The following is a 23,295-nucleotide window of genomic DNA, read 5'->3' as shown; positions in this document are numbered from 1 at the left end:
AGAACAATTGTAACCATAGACTGTAATAAAGGTTATATGAATGTGGTCGCTTGTTTCAGGAGATCCCTTGCTAAAGCCTTCATATGGGCTAAGTGCTTTCTGCACAACATGTTGGGACCCATTTTCTGTTTATTCTTTCACCCACAAATTTAATGTCTTCTCCATCTTAAGCACTTACCATGTACTGTGGCTGTAACTTTCTCAGTTTTAGGTGCGGTAGCAAAACTAGCACAAATTTCTTTTTCCTTCACAATTTCACAGATAGAAGGTTTGTTCTTATCATAGATCTTAGCAACCTCACTATATGATTTTTAAAAATTTCCTTGTTGAGAACTTTCACCTTTTCACTTAAAGAAAACACTTTATAGCTTCTCTTTGGCATATTTAAATTGCCAACATCACAACTCTTGCACTTTGGGGCCATTGTTAAGTAAGAGTTATTTGAAGGCAAGCTCTGCAATACCACAACAGTGCATCTGATAACCAAGATGGCTATTAAGCGACCAGTGGGTAGGTAGTGTATACAGCATGGCTACACTGGACAAAGGGTGGATTCTCATCCAGGCAGGATGGAGTGGGACAGCAGGAGATTTCACCATGCTACTCAGAAAAGCATGCAGTGTAGAACGTTTGAATTATTTATTAGTTGTTTATTTCTGGAATTTTCCATTTAATATTTTTGGCCCATGGTTGGTTGACAGCAGGTAACTGAAATCACAAAAAGCAAAACTATGGCTAAGGGGTGCTATACACACATATATTATATGTTGAGTTTATATTTTATTTATATACTAGAGGCCCAATGCGCAAAATTCATGCAAGAGTAGGCCTTCCTTCCCCCCGCTGCTGGCACCGGCTTCCCTCTGGCACCCGGGACCCAGGCTTCCCTCCGGCCACTGACAGGCACCCGGGACCCGGGTTTCCCTTGCAGCCTGGCTTCATCGGGAAGGTCGTCTGGAAGGATATCTGGTCTAATTACCATATTATTCTTTTATTATAGATTCTTAAAAAATTTTAGATATACTACAAGGTTTATAATGAAGTATAATAATTGCCCACTCTGTCCCTCTTGATTTTGCCTCTCTAGAGACAGATATTCCTTTATGACTATTTGAGTTGGATTTTTGGAGGAATCTCCTGAAATGTGTTTAATCTGCTATGTTTAACCAAAAATCCTCAGGGCTTATTTTTTTCTCATTTTGAACAATTCTAGTTAGACTAGATAGATACCTGATTTTTAAGCAAAGAGTACACTAGAGACATTACAACATGGAGACTTTGGAGTGACATACACCTTGGTTCAAATTCTAGCTCTGTTATTACTGACTCCCTGACTATGGGTAGATTATTTATGGTCTCTGAATCTCATTTTTTTCATGAATAATAGGGGTCATATTATTCAACTTAAAGAATTCCTGTTACATAGTATAATGCTTCCTAATGGTCGTGGCTAGCATCATTATTTATTAACAGTAGCACCATCACTATCAATTAGAAGAGAAGTATAGGGCATGTTAAGTCTCCTTAGAACCATGAGAAATTATAGTTGACAATATAGTTATAAAAGTAACAAAAAACAGGTAACTAAAAAGGAGCAGCAATATTGGAGTATCAATGAAATCAGATCATTTTTATGGTTCATTGGACCTATAAGTATCCTATATAATAAAACACTAATATGCAAATTGACCAAACAGTGGAACGACTGGTCGCTATGATGTGCACTGACCACCAGGGGGCAGGTGCTCAGTGCAGGAGCTGCCCCCTGGTGGTCAGTGCACTCCCACAAGGGGAGCACTGCTCAGCCAGAAGCTGGGCTCACGGCTGGTGAGCGCAGTGGCAGTGGCAGGAGCCTCTCCCACCTCCGCAGCAGTGCTAAGGAGCAGCGAGCCGAGCAGTAAGGAGCAGCGAGCAGGCGGGCGGTAAGGAGCGAGGGGTCCTGGACTGCGAGAAGGTGCAGGCCGGGCTGAGGGACTCCCTCCCCTCCAGGGCACGAATTTCATGCACTGGGCCTCTAGTTGTAATATAATAACTGATATTCACATTAATGACTTGAAATAGAAAAAAGTTTAAATGTGTTCTTTATAGTATGTTTACTAAGAAAAATAAAATATAATTAGAATAATTCCTATCTAAAATGTTTAATGGTAAAGTATATTGATATGTCTGTGTATTAAATATTGATATCTATATGGGAAGTTCAATTATACAGAATAATTATTTTGCTTGAAGAGTCCATGTAACTGAGATTTTACTTTTAGTAGTTGTCAGATCTGTAATATACATGTCTGATCCTTGTTAAGAAAATTTGACCAGAATGTTAGACTTAGTAGCTGTGGTGCTGTCTCCTGTGTTACATACATATTTACTTAAATAATAACTACAACTTATAAAAATGTAGATTTTCCCCTCAAAATATGCCCTCCCTTTTCCCTTTAGAACAAGCCATTTGAGAATGGAAATTAAGTAAAAAGAAATTGTCTTCTTAAACTAATATAAATTTTAAAAATAATTCTTACAAATTAAGAATATAATTTACACTATTTCATATTTTGGGTAACTTATTTTCAAAATCATTAAGTTGTAAGTTATTTTGCTTGTTTTTTACATGTATTTCTATGCAATTGAGCATTGCTTGCTACAACAAACTATTTTATTTCTTGTAGATCAATGATATAATGAACAGTGCAAAAACTGAACATACAGCTATGAAAGTAACTTCAGTGAAAAACAAACCAGATCTCAAATCATCAACTGATTCTAATGCTGTTTTACATTCACCTTTGGCAACTAATGCTTCTAATCATAATAGTTGTATGGTGGATATGCTAAGGAAAAATGAAGGTAATAAAGACAGTGTTTTAACTAAAGCTAAAGCTTTTTACAATAATGGTAGGGAATTTTTGAGTGTTTAAAAAAGTAAATGTTACATGGTTTTGATCCATTTTCAAAATAATAATATAACAAACAAATTGACTAGAGTGATTTGTGATGTCAATTATAAGCACTAAACTGAATAGTAATGAATAATTATGAGCTATGGATTTTAAATAACAATAAAAAATACATTTGAAAATGAAAAAAACAAAGAATTTGAATGAGGAAGCTCTTGTATGACATTTGCAATTGGCCAGTGTGTTCAACGTCACTATCGTATTGCTTGTTTTGTTAACATTTATAACTGTTTGATATTATTTATTTTGGGCAGGGAGTTTTTGTCTATCTTGTTCACCTCTATTTTCTTAGCACCCAGATTCATGCCTGGTAAAGGAGTCACTTAGTAAATATTTGTTTAGCAAATAACTGGATTATTTTCAGAAAGATGGTTCATTTATGAGAGCTGTTGCAATCATGGAAAAGCTTATAATTTGGTGATCTTTATATTTAAAATAACTTAATTTGAATATTCTGAAGCCATATGAGATATAAGCATTGCCTCTTATTTTAATATCTAAAATTATTTTATAAATCTCATTCTGATTCATCCCTGACATAGGATCATGTGACTTTATTTTCAGTTTGAAAAAATTATGACAGCTGATTAAATTTAATTCCCCTTTAATGATTCAAACTTAGCAAGAGGAATATTCTTTTTATTTCCATTTTTCTTCATAAGTTGATGGCAGATAAAAATATTCAAGGAAAATAATTTCCTATAAGTTTTGTCATTTCATTACTTGTGGAAGAGGAGAGTGCTTTTGTTTTGTTGATTTTCTGATGTAAGAAAATTATTTGGTCAAAATTATAGAAAGTTGGACCTAGATCTCAACTTTAATTTCTTTCTTATACAGTGGGGCCTTGACTTACCAGTGTCCGGACTAACGAGTTTTTTGAGATACCAGCTGTCTCTCGGCCAATTTTTTGCATTGAGTTGACAGAGTAATTTGAGTTAACGAGCTCGGTCTTGGAACGAATTAAACTCGTAAGTCAAGGCCCCACTGTACATCATTTTGGAGACTATTAGACTTGAAAACTGGTTGGATGTGATAAATAAAAATGAGTTGAACATGACTCCCAGTGTTGGACATTCGATGGATGATGATACTTGTCATCAAGAGAAGAAATATAGGAGCAAGTGTGAATTTGACTGTTTTTGAGGCATTTGAGGGACATATGGTAAAGATTTCTAATGGATGGTTGGATACTTAGGTCTGGAGTTTAGGAGGCAGTTCTTGTCTGAAAGTATAAATTTAGAAGTTAAGGGTCTCTAACATGTAAACTTCTCAGAGCAGGGACCCTGTTTGATGTGTTCACTGCTCTATTTTACAGCACTTGGCACAGTGCCCACGTGTACTTGAGAGAAGTATAATCATGAATGGTAGTTAAAGCACAGGGAAAACATGTAAAGGGAGAAAAGAAGAGGCTTAGGAATACCTGCATTTAAAGGATCATTTGAAGGAGAGAAGCTAGCTGAAGAGATTGAAAAGGGGTTCCTAGCAGGTTAGGAAATGAACCAAAAAGATTGGTATCATGTTTTCCCCTCTGTAGTGGGCATCACAGTTTGTGACTAGTGTATGCATCTCTCTCTCTACCATGTGACTGTAAGTTCATGAGATATGGCCCATACTTTCTTTGTTTCACCATTATAGAAACGAGCACAAAGTCTGGTAAATAGTAAATCTTCAATATTGTAGAATGAATGAAGATAAGTTATAGAAAGGAGTATATGGTCAGCATAGTTTACATTGCAGAAAGGTGAGGTAACTTAAAATTGAAAATTATCCCTTAGAAATCATTGCTGTCTGCCAGAGCCATTTCATTAAAGTAGGTAGTGATGCCAAAACCGGTTTGGCTCAGTGGATAGAGCGTCGGCCTGCGGACTGAAAGGTCCCAGGTTCGATTCCGGTCAAGGGCATGTACCTGGGTTGCGGGCACATCCCCAGTAGGAGATGTGCAGGAGGCAGCTGATCGATGTCTCTCTCTCATCGATGTTTCTAACCCTCTATCTCTCTCCCTTCCTCTCTGTAAAAAATCAATAAAATATATTTAAAAAAAAAAAGTAGGTAGTGTTTTAGAAACCACATTTGGAGAGGGCAGGAAAATAGGGACTGTTCTGAAGGGAATAGTAAGGGGAGAGAGTAACTGGGGATAACTTGGGGGGGCGGGGTCAAGGAAGGTGTTTGTTTGTTTGCTTGAGAGACTTGATAATGTTATGGACTGAGGGCCAAAAACTACTGGAGAAAAAGAATCTGTAAATTCTGAAGAGAGAGGAATGACTGATGAGAGGGTCCCAAAATATGGGGGAGGAATGGGACCAGGAAGATAAATAACACTTCCTTAGGAGAGAGGTCAGCTCATCCTCTGAAATGAAGAGAAGGTGGAGAGAATGGACACAGTCACAAATACCTTTCTAGTTTAGGGCGGGAGAAGGCACAAAATTGATGGCATTCACGCCTGGCGACCTCTATTTTTTCCCCTAGAATGGGAGGTAAGGCCATCTGATGCATGATTTAGTAGAGTTGGAGAACAATGATTCAGTGTTTAGAATGGAAGAGGGAGCTGAGAAGTTGGACATCTGTTTTGGATATTATACACTTTATTTTTCTAAATATTTTCTGCCTAATGGTTAATTAGTATGAGTGACATTTGTGGTGCTCATGTTTATGATTTTAAAATGGAAAAATACCAAGAATTATATGCTAAGAACTATAAGATACAACAATTATCTGCAGGTATTATGTTAATAATTGATCTTTTCCCTTTGATTTTAGGTCCTCACACTTCAGCAAATATAGGTGTTTTAAGTAGTTGCCTGGACTTAAGAACAGTAATTCCTGAAACTTCTGTATCCAGTACTGTTTGCAGCGCACAAACTATGGTAACCCAGCAGGCCATTAAAACTGAATCATCCAGTACAAATGGGGCAGTTGTTAAAGATGAAACTTCACTAACAACATTCAGTACCAAATCTGAAGGTTTGAAATGTGTTTCACATACTGTATTTTGAACCATTTTTGTATATAAATTCATCAAACTTATTTGTTTTAAGTAGGAAATGAAATGTGTTTCACATACTGTATTTTGAACCTTTATTTGTATATAAATTCATCAGACTTGTTTTAGATGGGAGTTGCATTTCACTTTGTATTGAATTATGTATAAACATATAAAGCATTTCACTTAAAATGATTATGTAATATACTCTCTGCTGCCTTACATAAAATATTGAAATCATCACACACTGAAACACAATACTGTGAATATATTCAACAATTTTTTTTTCCTTAGAAAAGATTAGTTCTAGACTATGGAGTAACAATTCTCCCAGCTTGATTGATTTCTGATTTTGTAAATCTCATTTTTTTTGCAATTAGGAATTGTGTTTCATCTTTGGTAAATATTTGCTGAAGTTATAGCTGGTTATCAAACCCTGGAAAAATCAGCTTTGTGAATTAGTTTGAATTAGAGGGTACATATTTCTAATTATTGTGATTTTTTTCCCCTCTGGCTAATTTGGCATATTTATAAATTATATTTTAATGTGTCTGTTTGATAAGTGATTATGTAAGTCTTACCTGATGAATTGTTTAATTTTCAGTTGATGAAACCTGTGCATTGCCTGCAACTAAGATCAGCCGTGTGGAGACACATGCTGCAGCAATGCCGTTTTCTGTAAGTATATGACCTGGAGACAGCGTGTGTTTACAGACGAGTAAATAGACTTTAAATACTGAGCAGCTTTGACATAAATTCACAGAAAGATTCGTGTGTGTCCTCTAGTAATGATTTGACATAGATTGAGAAATAAAGGGTTGAATAGGAAGAATGTTCACAGTAATGATAAGTGAAAAAAGATACACACACACACACACACACACACACAGAAATACATTCATACTGTGGTCCCAATTTTATTAAAAAATATACCTAATACATTCATTTATACATCACATGAGTTCACACACATCCACACTACCATGCTAGATGAATTTTTCTAGGTTGTGGGGCCAAAGACAATTTTTACTTTCTTCTTTATGCTTTCTATATTTTTCTATAATGAAATGTGTTACTTTCATAATAAGAAATGTGTATGTAGATATATATGTAAATTACATTAGTGGTTTTATGAGTAAAAGGATATGTTATGGAACATAAAACTTGAATGACTCTATTGCTAGCTGCTTAATAGGAGAACAACAGAATATTGTGATATTGGGTTAGACATACCTATAGGGTAGCCCAGTGTTCTATGACATTGGACAATATTATTTGCTGCCAAAAGAGAAGCCAGAATGGGTCTGCATGGCACCAAACTTAAAATGCTAGGAAAGTGCCTCACAAAGATACCAAGATTGTCTTAATTAGGTAAATATAGGGACAATACATGTTTGTGTGCATGTGTGTGCATATACCTTTTAATTTATTTTTAAATTATCAATCATTTCAACTTTATTGCTATGAGCAAGAGTTTTTATTTGACCTACTATTTACTTTTTAGAGTTTTCAATTGTCTATTGTTTTAGTTTTTTTTTAGATCATGATTTTACGGATTTTGATCATATATTTACCATCATCAGCTTTCACCTTTACAGAATGTTAAATCCTAGTGTTCTAAGACTCTTCTCAGGGAAGAATTATTAAAGTGAACTTTTTTCCCTTAAATCTATTTTGTGATGCATCAGCTAGAATGGTATTTGTTATTTCATTTGGAGCCAGTTGTTTTATAAAAGTTGTTGAAGAGAGTTTTTACAACTTTAAAAATGAAAACAAGTTAAAAGCTATTCCTTTTTTTAAAGAAAAACCTTAAAGATTCTTGGTTAGTTGTCATGTGTGATAGCCTAAATAACAAATAATGTGAATTGTAAGCATGTACCTCTGCTGTTATATATTTAAGACAGAAATAAATAACTGAAGTGCACATTTGTTTTGAGCTTCTGGAAACAGTGTCTCATTTATAAAGAAGATGGCTTAAAAAGGTTAGTTCCAGGGATAAGTATAATTCACTTATCACTAAAAGTAGCTTAAGGTAGAGGAAGTTTATTTGTTTTAAAGCAAGGCAAAAAATGTAAAACTGTTTAATCTGTTCCTCTTTAGTATATATACTAAAGTGTATTCAAATTGCATTTTAGTTTTGAACATTTTTTCTCCTTTTAGGTTTGGAGAATCACAGGTATTTCAAGTGCAAAGATCACTGAATTTCTGCTAGTTGTTTTTGAATCTAGCAATAAGCCAGCTTGGAATGATTTTTTCTTATTAGCTCCTTTTGGAGCAAGTTGTATTGTCACACTAAAGAGATTACATTTTCTGAGAGAGTCTCTGAAATGACAATGTTCTATAAAACAGCTGGCATTTTAACATACCACTAGTGGATTGGAAAGCATGCTAACTCCAGCGAGGGTGATAGTACAGAGCTACTGACCTGGAGAATGCCTGTCACTCCCTGTGTTTGAATTGGCATCCCTGTTTCACTGTCAGTTGACCTAATCTCTTAAGAGTTTATTTACTTATGAACTATTAATGTTGTGGTGTTTACCCATATGCCTATTTGTAGATCACTGCATGGAGTTATTAAATCTAGAAATTTATTATATGCTCGATAAGAGTCTTCATAAATTTTTTTTTCTCTGAAATCAGAAAGAGACTCCTTCAAATCCAGTGACTACAACGAAAGCAGGAGAACGACAATGGTGTGATGTAGGAATTTTTAAAAATAACACAGCGTTGGTGAGCCAGTTTTATTTGCTGCCAAAAGGGAATCAAAGCATTTCAAAGGTAGCTATTGATGTATTTTCTACACTGTGAGTTATAAGCCTCTAGAATGAGGTGTTGTTTTTTTATGTAACTTTAATTGAAGACACTTGAATGCATGAAATTAGGATCTGTTCACAATCTGTAATTGAGAATTCTATATACCTAGTTATGTTGTATTCTTTTTAAAGGATCTTTCTATAAAATATATCACAAGCAGGTTATTTATTGATTTTTATTTTTAAATCCTCACCCGAGGATATTTTTCCATTGATTTTAGAGAGAGTGGAAGAGAGAGGGAAAGACATATCGATGTGAGAGAAACACATCGATTGGTTTCCTCCTGCATGCGCCCTGACAAGGGCCGGGCCTGGGAGAAGCCTGCAACCAAGGTATGAGCCCTTGACCGGAATTGAACCCGGGGACCTTTGGTCCACAGGCTGACACTCTATCCACTGAGCCAAACCGGCTAGGGCACAAGCAGGTAATTTAAAAATCTTATACAATCACTGGGCTGGATTTTGAGTCATAAATAATATAGTCTGGCCAGTATAGATAAGGATTTTTTGAAATATCTCTAATTATATTATGTGATGTGTTTAGAGAATAGAATATTTTTCTTACTCTGAACTTTATTTCTGAATTCACAGCTTTAAAAATTTAAAAGCCCCTGTAGGCTAGTGAATACAATTTAAGTTTCCCTTGGTTCTGAAATCCCTTAAAGGAGGACCTCATATATATAAGTGAGACATTAACCCTCTGAGGATTGTGAAACAGATAACGGCGCCAAAGCATACTGAACTAATTTTTATCTGGAATGGTAAATTTCAGAGAGAGAATTGCCAAGAAATAGATTGAATCTCTCAAAGATCTGCACAAATGGTGAATATATCATTTATCATTATATTTTAGTTTTTCTAATATTACTACTGGTGTCCCTCTTTTTCATATTGGATTTTTCCAATTCTCGAAAACAAAATAGAAATCTTGGTTAATAATTTGTTAGTATTATGCCTAATAAAATTTCTGGCTGCAGTTTGATTTCATGTGTAAGGAAATACCTATATAAGGCCCTAGCAGCTACTTGTTTTTCCTAAAAGGTAAAAAGAACTTAACATTTAGAATCAGTAAACTTGGTTTTGCTTGATTAGTTCCAGCACTCAACAATGTGACCTTGGACAAATCACTCATTTAACCTCTCTGAGACTCAGTTTCCTATGGAGATGACATAGCTCCCTTAAAATGGGATGATGTGTTGGTGCTACATGTTTCATAGAGGTGTAGTAAGAGTTAGGGAGAATATGTAAAAATTATTTGAAAGTTATAAATATTATAATCTTCCCACTTAGAGTATGAAATCCAATTATTTCACATTTATTCAGCATGGAGATGAGATAGTTGTTACTTTGTTTATAGTGATCCTTAATATTTGCTACCTATGCACTCTTCATGTGCAGAATACCCTTGCACTTCTTTTTGTAATCAGTGATTCTCAGCTGGAAGGGCACTTTTCCTCTGAATAAGAATCACCAATTTATGGGCTCCGTTGTTTTGGTGTTGGAGGTCTCATTCCATGTGTGAAAAGGGGGAAATACATAAATGTAGACTAGAACCTTTAAACAATTCATTCTTTAAAAGTTTTGTTTAATTACAAAATAATTAATTGCACCTTTTCTTTACTTTTGCATATATTGCATTTTAGATAGGAAATGCAGACGTACCTGACTACAGTTTACTTAAGAAACAAGATCTTGTTCCAGGCACAGGATACAGATTCAGGGTTGCTGCTATCAATGGTTGTGGAATAGGCCCTTTCAGCAAAATCAGTGAATTTAAAACTTGTATTCCTGGTTTTCCTGGAGCTCCTTCTGCAGTCAGAATTTCAAAGGTGAGATGTCAGGTTAAGACTTGGTTATGTAAATTATTTGAAACTTTGTACATGAAGTAAAACTGTCAGTAAAGAGATTCTTGTTAGTGTCTAATGAAATGGGAGATATTTAAAAAGGGGGATTAAAAGGTTAAAAGAATATTTTTTGCTAATCAATCACAATATTTTTAAGGACCAAATTTTAAGTAGAATTACAGCATCCAAGTTAAAGAAAGGGAAATCTGCTATATTTCTTAATATTAATTTTATACTTGTTTATGGAACTAAAGGTTTGTGCTGAAAGAATTTAATAGAATACATAAAATTGGATTATATTTTATCCTAAGGTCCTGCCCCTTTAAAATTTTAGAGAAGAAAATGTCTGCTTTCAAGCAAGAAAAATACCTTTCTTGGCATAGGACAAGCAGACAATTAAACCTAGATATGTTTTTGAAAAGTGGGCATTAATTACACATTGCAGATCCAATTAAGATAGGTTTTTAAAACTCAACAATAAAAGTTCTAACATCTAATACAAAAAGCATTTTGTATTCTAAAGATAGAGTTAACATAGTAGAGAAAACTTCAGAACCTTTACCTGTTTTTTTTCCTCTCCTCTCTTCAAGAATGTTGAGGGTATCCATCTTTCCTGGGAACCTCCAACTTCACCTTCTGGAAATATTTTGGAATATTCAGCCTACTTGGCAATCCGCACAGCACAAATACAAGATAATCCAAGTCAACTTGTTTTTATGAGGATTTATTGTGGTCTTAAGACATCATGTATAGTGACCACTGGGCAACTTGCAAATGCACATATTGATTATACATCCAGACCTGCCATTGTGTTCAGGATATCAGCAAAGAATGAAAAGGGATATGGACCAGCTACACAAGTTCGATGGCTTCAAGGTAACAATAAAAAAACACCTTTAAATTGAATTGTTTTTACTAAAGCTATTGTGATTATGTTTATTTATTAGTAACTGGTTATGAAGATTTGTCATTTAAAAAGAGTATTCTTTGTATTTCTAGCACTTATGAATTTGAATTTGTAAGCTGTTCTTAAAATGTATTTGCTCAATTCTAGATCCAAATAAAAATAGAAAAGACGCAAAGACTCTCTGAGATTTAGTATATGGATTCTTTGTTATAGTTATAGCTCTTTTATAAAGGAAAATAGTAAAATTAAGATAAAAGCTAGAAGACATTATTACCCCAATATATTTTATAAAGGTCATGTAACTCAGTCATCCTAGGGTTATTGAGGAGATTCTAGTAACTGGCTGTTGTACAGTGTGCTGTCTTATACCGTAAACATTCCCTACATTGTAAAGGCCCTGTCTATGAGTACGTCCTCTAACTTTATATGATCAGTGATCCTCTAACAACTGTCTTCTATTGGGTAATATTTGTTTTACTAATTTTAGCAGCCATTTGATTTCTTTGTTTATATATAGTTAGCACAGAACTTAATGAAATTAAAAAAGAGGCAAGTTCAGAAACTGCTTTTGAATTTTTATTATTTTTCCAGAATCATGGCAAAATATAATGGGTTTTCTTGATTCATACCAGGGTGATATATTGGAATATATTTTTGGCCAAAGCACTTATCTGGCCCTCAATTTCCTCATTAATAGATGAGGGAGTTTTAAAATTTTATCTTTAAGGTCCCTTTCAGCACTTAAATTCTATATTTTCATCAGAAGTGAAGCATATCCCTGAACATTTTAACATCTGTTTTCATGGCCCTAACTTTGCTTTTGCTGAAACTAAAACATTCAAAATTAAAGTGCATGTTCCCCTTATTGCAAAAAGAAAGAAGCACCTTAAAAGGACACAAATTTTGAAATAGTGTTTTAAACATTTGTAAGATTTTTGTAAATGCTCTAAATATTTTATTTTTGCATTGTTTTTACCTTAAAATTGTATAAACTTTTTTACAACTGAAATACAAGCATTAGATAGCTTACTCAGGTTCCATTACGACCATAAAGATGCAGAGAGGCATTGTGGATACTCTGCTCCAGGTAACCTGTTTTAAACCTTTTAGTAATTTCTTGGTTTCACTGCCTATTCAAATCGGGAATAGATACAGAGCAATAATTGCAGAAAAGATATTTCAAACTAAGAACTGCAGAGGCACAGGTCTATCTTTTTTGTACCTTATAACCTATGCCAGTTTAGGTTGACTGAGTAGCTATGTCCTCCAACTTCATGTATAATACTCCAAGCAAAGATAGGTTTAATTGTGCAGAATTGATATATATGTATGTTCCAGTTACTAATTTAAAGTGTATAGAATATTTTAATATATAATTTTTGTAAAGAAGTGGGATTTTTATACTACAGTATTTGTAATTAATGTGTCTCACTAATTAAATTTCTCTTGAAGAAAATATGCAAATTGTTAGATGCATACTGAGTGATTTCCAAACTCTAAAGGTAAAATAAATGCACTACTATGGTGTTATTAGAATACCTTTTTTGTGGCTGTATGAATCCTTAATCTTTAAATGTGTATTTTACAAACAATGTTTACAAGGAGCTTCTCTGGTTTGTTATCCCAGGACCACCCTTGGTGAGAGCTTCATTCTGCATTTGTGTAACTCATATGCTTGGCTTTTTGGCATATGCTTGCTTTTTGCACTAGTAGAATTTTAACTTACCTCATTATTATGTTTGTAATCATTTGTATAACTTCTATAATGTGTCTGATATAGGTTAAACAAAAACGTAACCAAAGTTAAAATAAATGGTAAGCAATTTTGCACATATTAAATGCTAGGGTTTGTTGTGTATGTGTGCGCGTTTAGTTATAAAGAGTAAGGATGGAAAGTTATAGTAAGTATGTGTATCAGGCCCAATTATTTTAATGACCTTTTTGCTTTATTAGAAAAAGGTCTGGCTTTAAACCCCTTATTCTCTATATTAATTAACAGTTTGTATCTTGAAGCACTTCTCTTAATGACAAGGAATAAGCTGATTTTAAGCAAAGAATGGATTATTTGTTTGAGTATGCACATTTATACCTATTTTGTATTTGATTTAGTTTACTTTGCTTAAATGCTTCTACTGTCCTAGACCAGGAGGTAAATATGAACCTTTGGTTCTAACATCTGCCTTATTTTCTAGAGAGAAAGGCATTCTTTCTTTCTGAAAGGATTTGTTAAAATAGCAAATGTTTTTACTTTGTGAATTAGCCCAGAATTTATCATTTTTTTAGCATTTGTACATTAAATACTAGTCACATTTATCTCTCTGATAAGTGATTGGTGACTGAAAGATGCCATTGAGAAATCTCTGTGGCTTTGACATTAACAGTTAATAAGAGATCTTTGAGCTGTGTGTTCATGACTAGAATGGATTGGGGTAAATAATAAGAGAAGCACATTTAGCTTATGATTGGTACATTTCTAAGGTGAGATCCCGTTGAGTAGCAGTGGGCTATGTAATGCAGATATCATAAGAGGATTTACACTTAGTTAAATTAGTTTCTTTACTCCTCCCAGCTGGGTAAGCAATTCAGATGTACAAGTCTTTGTGCCACAGTCCTCTTCCTGGGCTCTGCAACTTTGGTTCATTTATGTAGTAAAAAGATTTTGATGTTGCATGCTCTTCGAATTATGTTTTCTAAAATATTGTATTGGTTTCATTTTAGTTTAGTAAACTGTTTTTGGCAATTTAACTAGAAATAGGGTATTATAAACTCACTTTCACCCGCATTTTTTAAAAAATGGAAATAATCTCATTGCATGTATGAGGCCCCCCTGCCCTATAACCCAATCACATAAATATAATGATCTATAAGAAGGTGAAACTGTTGATCATTATTTCAAAGACGTGTAGACTAGCAAAAGTTTGTTCTGATTAGAGATATGGTCTACTATAACTGAAGATATTTTTATTATTAAAAGTGCAGCACTTGTAGCATAAAAATCACTTGTAACATTGGATATGAAGAGATTTTTAGTATTTAAAATTATTGTAGTCATCTGGTCATAAATGAAGTAAGTTGCAAAATAGACTTGGTCTTTCATCATTTAAGGTTTAACTGACAGTTATGTTTTTCAAGATTTACTTTAGGCAGTTTTATGTATTATGTACCAATGATATGTAAAATAAAGCACCTTTTCTACTATTACCAAGTATAGGTGTTATTTATTTTGAACTATATAAAAGAAAATTAGTGATGGCAGAGTAAACTTATAGAAATGTTGATTTTATATTAGTCATGTAAAATAATATAGGCAGGTTCATAAAGAATGGATTGTGTCTAAAAAATTTGTTTTTAAGTTAGTGGATTGTGTTAGGTAGTCATTTTCTTACAGAAATGTAAAGCCTAACCCTATTATAGCTGAACTAGTCTGTTTGTAAGTAAAAAGGTAAATAGCTCCAAAAACAGTCTAAACTGGTCAGCTCTTTTTTTGTCTTCTACTTACTCTTAAAATTTTTTTTTATTAAAGCATAGTTGGCATATAGTATTATATTTGTTTCAGGTGTACAACATAGTGATTCAACATTTATATACCTTATGATGTGATCACCACGATAAGTTTAGTACCTATCTGTCACCATGCAAAGTTATGATGCTATAATTGACTATTTTCTGTGCTGTACACTATTTATCCCCATGCATTTTTAATTTATAACTGGAATTTTGCATCTCTTATTCCCGTTCATCTTTTCACCTATCTCCATACCCACCTCCCCTTTGAAGGTTTGTTTCTGTTTGTTCTGTTTATTCATTTATTTTGATTTTTTTTGGATTCCAGATATAAGTGAAATCTATTTAATCTTTTTGTCCTTATGCTTTTCACCCATTTTTAACTCTCAGCAGCCAGGCTTCTGTCCTGCTACACCATGGAAATGGATCTTGCAAAGGTCAGGGATACTTCTCATTTCCCAGATCCAGTGAATTCTTTGATTATACTTAGTCCTTTTAACCATTCTCTTGAAACTTTCACAAGTTTTTTTTAGTTTCTTTGATACAATGCTCTACCTTTCTTTATGTATTTCTGTCTCTTTTTCCATCTCTACTGATCTCCACCCATTTTTTCAAGATTCAGGTCAAATTTTGCCAACCTTATGAAATGAAGCCTTTCCTGACACTCCATTTCCAGGTAGATTCTACTCCTTCTTCTTGTACCCCCACTGCCCTTTGTTAAATCTTCTGTCACAGCCGCCTCTAGACTGTGTGCTCTATTTGTTAGAATTGTTCCTCTCCCTCTGCCAGGTGGTAGATCTCTGAGGCGGAGACTGGGTCCTTTTGTCTCTCCCATATTACCCACTTAGCTGGTACTTAAATATTTCAACAAATTATTACAGAAAATTGTCACCTTTATATCTCTTCATACTCTCACTCCCTTTTATCAAGTTGGAGTTAAAAGGGGAGGGAGGCTTTGAAAGGGAAAGAGTTTTTAGCAGATTTAATAAGGCTTTGGAGGAAATGAAGACTCCAGCTTCGTCTTCCCCTGTCCTGCTATTATTACTTAGGTTCCTGAGAGAAGTTACGGGATAAATAAGGGATATGTCCCATATTTACTAGGCTAAAAGGAGTTTAATGTAAGTGTGCATGGATCTCATGAGGAAGCCTTTGGTCTAAAAGATCTCAGCATTTAGTGTGAAACCAGTGGGCATTGCTGGAATATGATTTTAAACATTGGATGATCAGGAAAATGAGCTAAAAATATTTTCAAAGTTAATTTCCCTGTTTCCCTATAGGAAAGCCATGGGTAGTTGTCTAACATTAGAAAAAGCTACCTATTGTTAATATTTAAGCACAGGGAACTGCTGGAGGATGTGGAACACCAGCATTAGAGCCACACTGGATTCCGTTACATTTCCAGTCAGGTCACTTTGTCACCTCTGAGCTTGTGGGACCAAGGATTCTTACACTACTGGAGAACAAAATAACATTGGCACACCTTCCTTCCAAGTTTCCCAGGTGTAGTTGGGAATCCCCATACTTATATATTCTTATGATCAGGAAAAGACTTTTTTATCAGGCGTGGAAAAACATGAACTACAACATTCTGCGTAGAAACAATAATTTCTATAAACTGAATGAAGAAAGAAAGGCTATAAAATTCAAGGATATCAGCCTCGTTAAAAATAGATTATTTTATTAATATCCATTTACTTCTTTTCCAACCTCTAAAGAACTAAAATTAGGAAAATGTCCACTTGTGTGACTATTCCTCTCAGCCCAGACATCTGAAAATGAGTATGTTGAAGGTTCTTTTGTTTTGCATAGTTGGTATCTTGCATAACTTGATTTGAGCAAGAAGCTTGTACTTAAAGTTCATGAAATTCACAGTCTGACTACTGTGCAGTACTTCAAATTCAAAAGTCTTGAGAATACAGGATTATGAAGCCTTTGGCTTTGGATAGAGAGAAGGGTAGGAAGTCATAGAGTGAGGCTGTGGAGGGAACAGAAGGATTTCCTATTTCCTGATTTGATTTGCTAGTTCAGCAAAAAGTCTTTGCAGGATGCTCAGAGATGTCAGGGTGTTTACATACAACCTCTGAAGGTGCAAAAAATATGGATTGGAAGCATGTCAGATATGAAAGCTGTAGTAGAGAAGGAAATGGTCCCTCATCTACCCACTCCCCCTTCCTGGTCTCCTTACCACCCAGAGACAAGAAGCTGAAGACTTCATTCCTTACTCAGCATGAGAATTGAGAAGGTACAAAAAGAACCCTCTGTATCGGAGCATACACACGTTAAAAATAAAAGGTAGCAGCTGGTATTTGTTTCTGAACATAGAGTTAACTCTTCCCACTAGCAAATCATGGTCCAAAAGGTGTCCAGCTCTGACCAAGAGGATTATCCGTTCCTCCTCCTATCTGGGGAGATAGAATGGAAGTTCCCTAAGCACTTGAGAAAGGTTCCCTCCTACTTTCTCTGTTTCTTATAGGAGACGGAGGAAAAAGCTACAGGTGTGATAATTACCATCCAGTATAACAAAGGTGTGCGTGTGCCACTCGTGGCTGCATAGCACGTGAGAGAGTGGGCATTGTTCTGAAGGTCCAACTAACTGCTCGATCCAAAATCATTTTGCTCTCAGTTGCAGGCTAACACCCCCTGGTGGCATTGTCCATGCCAGCTTAAATATGGGTAGGATTTGGGTCTTGTAGCCACCTGAGATTTTTTAAATGGCAACAGCAATGTCTGGAACTTTCTGATGAGTTGGACCTGGGGAATCTACTTCCTACTTCCCCATTTCCTGGGAGTGGTTTGCCAGCCATTTACTGCTGGGCTTAGTCTACCTCTTGCACCAACTCCCTAACTCAAGATAATACCTTTAGCCTGCCCTGTTTGGGTATAGGGAATATATAGTTTTAAGATCTTTTTCTCAAATTTTTACATAGTATACTGAAATTGGTAGCTAATAGCCTGAATCAGGAGAAGACATTGTACCTTAACTGTATCTTGTTTGATCTGCAAAGTATCACTGCCATTGATGAACTTGACAAAGATAAGATTTCAAAATTGTTTATGACATCTGAGTGATCAGCTTGGCACCTACGACTGATCGATGTGGACAAACTGTCAATAGCTATGCACTTTCCATGTTTTTTTATTACTTAACAAATAAATGCATTATTAGAAGAATGTGCCAAAGAGAATTTGTGCTTTTGAAAGTCAACTGAATTCAGTAAAGAGACGGTGTCCTTCTCAGCTTATTTTGGAATTTGCATCATCTATCATTTCATTCTCACTTTATTCAAATAATTATACCCAGTGTACAAAATAACCAGTTAACCAGAATTATGCTAGTGACTCTGAGTCTGGCACTGCTTATAATACCTCGTAGGATCCTGATCCTATGGGAACTCAGTTAACTTCTATAAGAAATAGCCCATGCTCATTCCTTTTCTCATATTATCATGCACTTCTTCCCCACCAGTTACCATAATTGGTTAATTTGCAGTGCACAGAAGTGGCTGAAATATTGGGGAGATGTTCCCTCTCTTTGTTGATGAAATTATATATTATATAACCTTATGCCATTTTTCTTTTATATGTTTTGTGGAATAAATGATCATGCATATGGTCAACCAGCAGCTTAAGAACTAGAACATTCTCAGATGCCTAGAGTCCTCCGTTTGTCCTCTCTTCACACACACCACGTGAGGCAAACATTATTCTGGATTTTTTTGTTAATAATTCCATGTTTTTATTTATGGTTCTACCATCTATGTCTGTATCCCTAATATGTTGTTTAGATTTACCTGTTTCTGAACTGTTATGTAAGTGGCATTATGCAGTATGTATTCTTCTGTGACTTTTTTTGACAATTGTTTTTGAGATTCCATCCATGTTTATACATGTAACTGTATTTCATTTGTTTTCACTGCTGTATAGTATTCCATTACCTGCCTATACCATAATTTATCTGTTCTGTTCATGGAGATTTGGGTTTCCAGTTTTTAGTTGTTATGAATAACGCTGCTATGAACATTCTGCCAATTATAATGTAAACTCTGTGCGGGCAGGGGTTTGTCTGTTTTGCCCATTTAGACATTCACAACGTCTAGAACAATGCCTGGCACATGGTAGATGCTCCACATCTATTTGAGGAATGAATGAATTTTTGAACATGTATCCTGGTGGCACATGCTCAAGAGTTGCTCTTAGCAGTTGTTTTCAAAGTGTCGTCCAGGGACCTCTAAGGGTCCCTGAGCCCCTTTCAGGGGGTCTCTGAGGACAAAACTATTTTCATAAAATCCTAAGACATTATTTGTCCTTTTCACTCTCATTCTTCATGAGTTTAAATGTTTTCCAGAGTTATGATGACATCATCACACCGATAGCTAATCAAGTATGTACCTGTGTATTTTTGTGTTTTGAAAATGTCTCTTAATTTCTAATACGGCAAATATTTATAAATATAACCCACACGAACAACAGCAATTTGAGATCATCAGTAATTGTTAAGGATGTAAAGAGGCCCTAAGACCAAAAATTTGAGAACCGCTGCTCTAAGAAGCAGGTTTTACTTGGCCATGCGGAACTGTCTGGTAAAGCATTTGTACCCGTTTACACTCCCACTGGCAGTGGTTGAGTGGCATTGCTCCACGTCTTAGCAAACTCGTGGTCTTGACTGTCTTTTATACTCGTCAATTGGATAGCTATTATATTGTGTCTTACTGTGGGTTTCATTCAAATTTCCCTGGTTATTAATGAAATTTAGTTTTTTCCCCCCGTATGTAAACATGTTTCCTTTTCTGTGAAATTAGTTTTTTCCCATATATAAAAATGTTTTCATGTCTTTTGCCCATTTTTCTGTCTGGTGTGTGTCTTTTTTCATTGATTCATATTTCTTTATATATTCTGGATACCAATCCTTTGTCATTTAAACATGTTGCATATATCTTCTCCCAGTTTGTGTAATATCTTTTGTAATTGTATTGAATCTGTTGATCCATTTGGAGAAAATTGATTTTCAATAATGAGTCTTCCTAGCCAAAAACATTGTATGTCTTTCCATTTATTTGGTCTTTTAATATCTCTCAATAAACTTTAATAATTTTTCTCCATAAAGGCCTTCATGTCTTAGATTTCTTCCTAGGAGTTTTGTATTTTCTAATGCTGTGGTAAGTTTTTTTTTTTAATTACACTTTTTATTCTAACTGGTTGTTGCTGATTATACATATACTAGGGGCCTAGTGCACGAATTCGTGCACCTTGAAAGGAACTGAGGGCCGCGAGGCTGCGGTGGGCACAGGGGCAGGTCTAGGCCCATTCTTCACACCCCCTCCCGGCCCCTCCCACCACAGCCCCCGGTCCCCTGTCTGCCTGCAGCCCTACTCCTGCTGCTGCCGCTAGCTATGTGCTTATGGCGCCGGCCCCGCTCGCACCCACTGACAGTGTGGAGCGATTAGAGCTGGCGCCAGCAGCGGGTGCAAGCAGTCAGGACCTGCTCCAGGTGCTGGCAGCGGATGCGAGTGGCGGTTCCAGCGCAAGCTACAGGTGCAAGCCAGACTGGCGCCAGCAGTGGGTGTGAGTGGCAGCTCCAGCCCTGATTGCCCCTCAGGAGCAGGGGGAGGTGGAGAAGCCCTGAGGGGCAATTGGGGCCAGCAGCCACCACTTGCACCCGCTGACAGTGCCGAGCGATCAGGGCCAGTGCCAGGTGTCGGCAGCGGGTGCGAGCAGGGCCAGTGCCAGCAGCAGGTGCGAGTGCTGGGCGGGACCATGGCGTGCAGGAGCAAAGAATTTTCAGTAACCACCAGAGGCTCACCCCAATGACAGTAACTGGCACCCCGCCTTGGTCTGGCGCCCCCGCTCACCTCCACCATCCCGCCGTGGCCGATGCCCACCATGTTCCATGCTCTGCTGCCTGTTGCCAACGCCCGCCATGTTCCGCGCTCGCCCCCTGGTGGTCAGCGCACATCATAGCGACCGGTTGTTCGGTTGTTCTGCCATTCGGTCTATTTGTATATTAGCCTTTTATTATATAGGATTGTTACTATGTGTTGATTTTTGTATCCAGCAACCATGCTAAACTTTTATTAGTTCTAATAATGTATCTAGATGTCCTTTTGAATTTTTATATAATTATATCATCTGCAAATAGTGAAGTGTTCTCCCTTTCTGACCCTTTTACCTTTAAAAACATTTCTTGTTACATTTCTGCAGTGGCAAGGACCTGTAGTATAGTAGAAAAGAACTGATAATGAACATCCTTGTCTTAGCCCCGATTTAAAGGGAATGCTTTCAACATTTCAGTTCAGTATTTTTCCCCCACAAAAGTCCTTTATTGGGTTAAGGAGGGATTCCCTTCTAGTTCTAGTTGGTTAATAGTTTTATTATGAATGGATGTTGAATTTTATTACTTTTTATCTATTTAAATGGTAGAATTGTTCTTCTTAATGTTAATGTATAAAATTATGGTAGTTGACTTTTTAATATTCAACCAATCTTTAATTCCTAGGACAAACCCAACTTTGTCATGGGTGTGTGTGCATGCACTCATGCATTTTAATACATTGCTGGACTCAGTTTGCCAGTGTTCTGTTTAGGATATTTACGCCTATATTGGTGAGTGAAATCGGCCTATAATACTCCTTTCATGTCTAGTCGTAGTATCAACGTTAGACTAGCCTCATGAAATGAGTTTTTCAATTGTCTGGAAGAGTTTCAGATTGGACCTTGTCTTTTATTTTTTTAACATTCTTGACTTCACAGAGGAAGGGAAAGGTGAAGAGAGAGATAGGAACATCAATGATATGAGAGAATCATTGATTGGCTGCCTCCTGCACACCCCACACTGGGGATCGAGCCTGCAACCCAGGTATGTGCCCTTGATGGGAATCAAACCTAAGACCCTTCAGTCCATAGGCCCACGCTCTATCCACTGAGCTACACCGGCCAGGGCTGGACCTTGTCTTTAAGGCCATTTGTCATTAAGAGAAGAATTTTAACTATTGCTTCCATTTCTTTAGGGGTTGTAGGATCATAAAGATTTTATGTTGTGTTAGTTTTGTATATGTGCTGCCAAAGCAAGCACACAGTTTTGATTAATATTTTTTTTCTAGTGATTTCTCCATTTCATCTTAGTTTAAAATTTTTTTTATATGAAGCCATGTTATCTTTACATTTTTAGTTTCCATAGCATCTGTAGTTATGAGCCTTTCTCATTCCTATTAGTTTATTTGTGCCTTTTTAAAAATTAAAATATTAAATATTCCAGAGCTTTGAATATTAGCCCAATTGTTATTTTTAAAGTTATTACCACATGCCAGGGTGTGTTATATATTTGTTTTTTAGTGGAGATGCTGGGGACTGAAGTGTTATAGTTTATTAGCATTTTGTAGAGAATATGAGCTATAAGGTTTCAGTTTTCTGAAATGAAAATAGCTTTATGATTTATCAAGTGATCAATTTTCATGCATGTTCCACATATACTTGAAAAGAATGTGTGGTCTAAGGCCATACCACCTGAACGCGCCCGATCTCGTCTGATCTCGGAAAAGAATGTGTGTTCCCCAATAGTGGAGTATCATGTCATTAAATCAAACTTGTTAGTTGTTCTGTGTAAATCTCTGTACTAATTCACCTTTTACTTGATTTCTTATTTCCTGAAGTCTCATGATCTGATTATGATAGATTTTTCAATGTCTCTTGAAGTTATCATTATTTTCTTTCTTTCTTTTTTGGCTTTATTATTAGATACATACTAATTTAGAATTCTGTCTTCCCTGGTGAATTTTGGACCCTTTATAACCATGCAGGGACTCTATCTCTATGAATGTTGTTTGCTGCCTTAGTTTTATTATTTTGTTACTATAGCAAGATTTTGGTTAGTCTTTATCTGAATATCTTAAATCTGTTTTTGGTCTTATATTTTGAATTTGCAGGAGACACACTCAAAAGACCAAAGGGAAACTATCTTTTTAATTGCATAGTTTTGTACATTTATATTTATTGTGATTACAAATATAAGTTGGATTTATTTCTAGGTCCTTGTCATAAATTATGTCTTGGGGTTTTTTTGGGGGGAGGTGTTTATTTTTCCCCCCTCTATTTGTTGGGTTTTTCTTTTTTTAGATCTTCACCAGAAGATGTTTTTATTGATTCTCAGAGAAACATGGATGTGAGATAGAAACATCCAGTGGTTGCCTCTTGTACATACCCTGACAGGGATCGAACCTGCAACCTAAATATGTGCCCTGACTGGGAATAATCAAACTGCAGCCTTCTGGTGTATGAGATGACGCTGCACCAACTGAGC

The 23,295-nt window shown here is 35.8% G+C and overlaps 1 protein-coding gene across 25 annotated transcripts in view; it reads left to right on the top strand.

Annotated features, from left to right (window-relative positions):
• The window catches only part of HCFC2 (host cell factor C2), a 46,137-nt gene that overhangs the window by 22,588 nt on the left and 254 nt on the right, over positions 1-23,295 (top strand). For 2 of the 25 annotated variants that reach the window (XM_023749860.1, XM_023749858.1), the window contains exons 8-14: positions 2,667-2,844; positions 5,712-5,915; positions 6,539-6,612; positions 8,575-8,712; positions 10,391-10,576; positions 11,182-11,467; positions 15,331-15,580. In XM_023749860.1, coding sequence (XP_023605628.1) covers positions 2,667-2,844; positions 5,712-5,915; positions 6,539-6,612; positions 8,575-8,712; positions 10,391-10,576; positions 11,182-11,467; positions 15,331-15,473 — 1,209 coding nt within the window. In that variant the 3' untranslated portion in view covers positions 15,474-15,580. Of the gene's footprint in view, positions 1-2,666; positions 2,845-5,711; positions 5,916-6,538; positions 6,613-7,834; positions 7,917-8,574; positions 8,713-8,968; positions 8,988-9,519; positions 9,571-10,376; positions 10,577-11,181; positions 14,700-15,330; positions 15,589-15,618; positions 19,845-23,295 lie in introns of those variants that run through there. The other 23 variants (XM_023749849.1, XM_023749848.1, XM_023749845.1 and 20 more) reach the window with 23 other exon arrangements.

Source organism: Myotis lucifugus, unplaced genomic scaffold, assembly GCF_000147115.1.
Source record: "Myotis lucifugus unplaced genomic scaffold, Myoluc2.0 scaffold_10, whole genome shotgun sequence".
Taxonomy (NCBI): domain Eukaryota; kingdom Metazoa; phylum Chordata; class Mammalia; order Chiroptera; family Vespertilionidae; genus Myotis; species Myotis lucifugus.
Note: the sequence above shows the minus strand (reverse complement) of the source record. Positions and strands in the feature narration are given on the sequence as shown.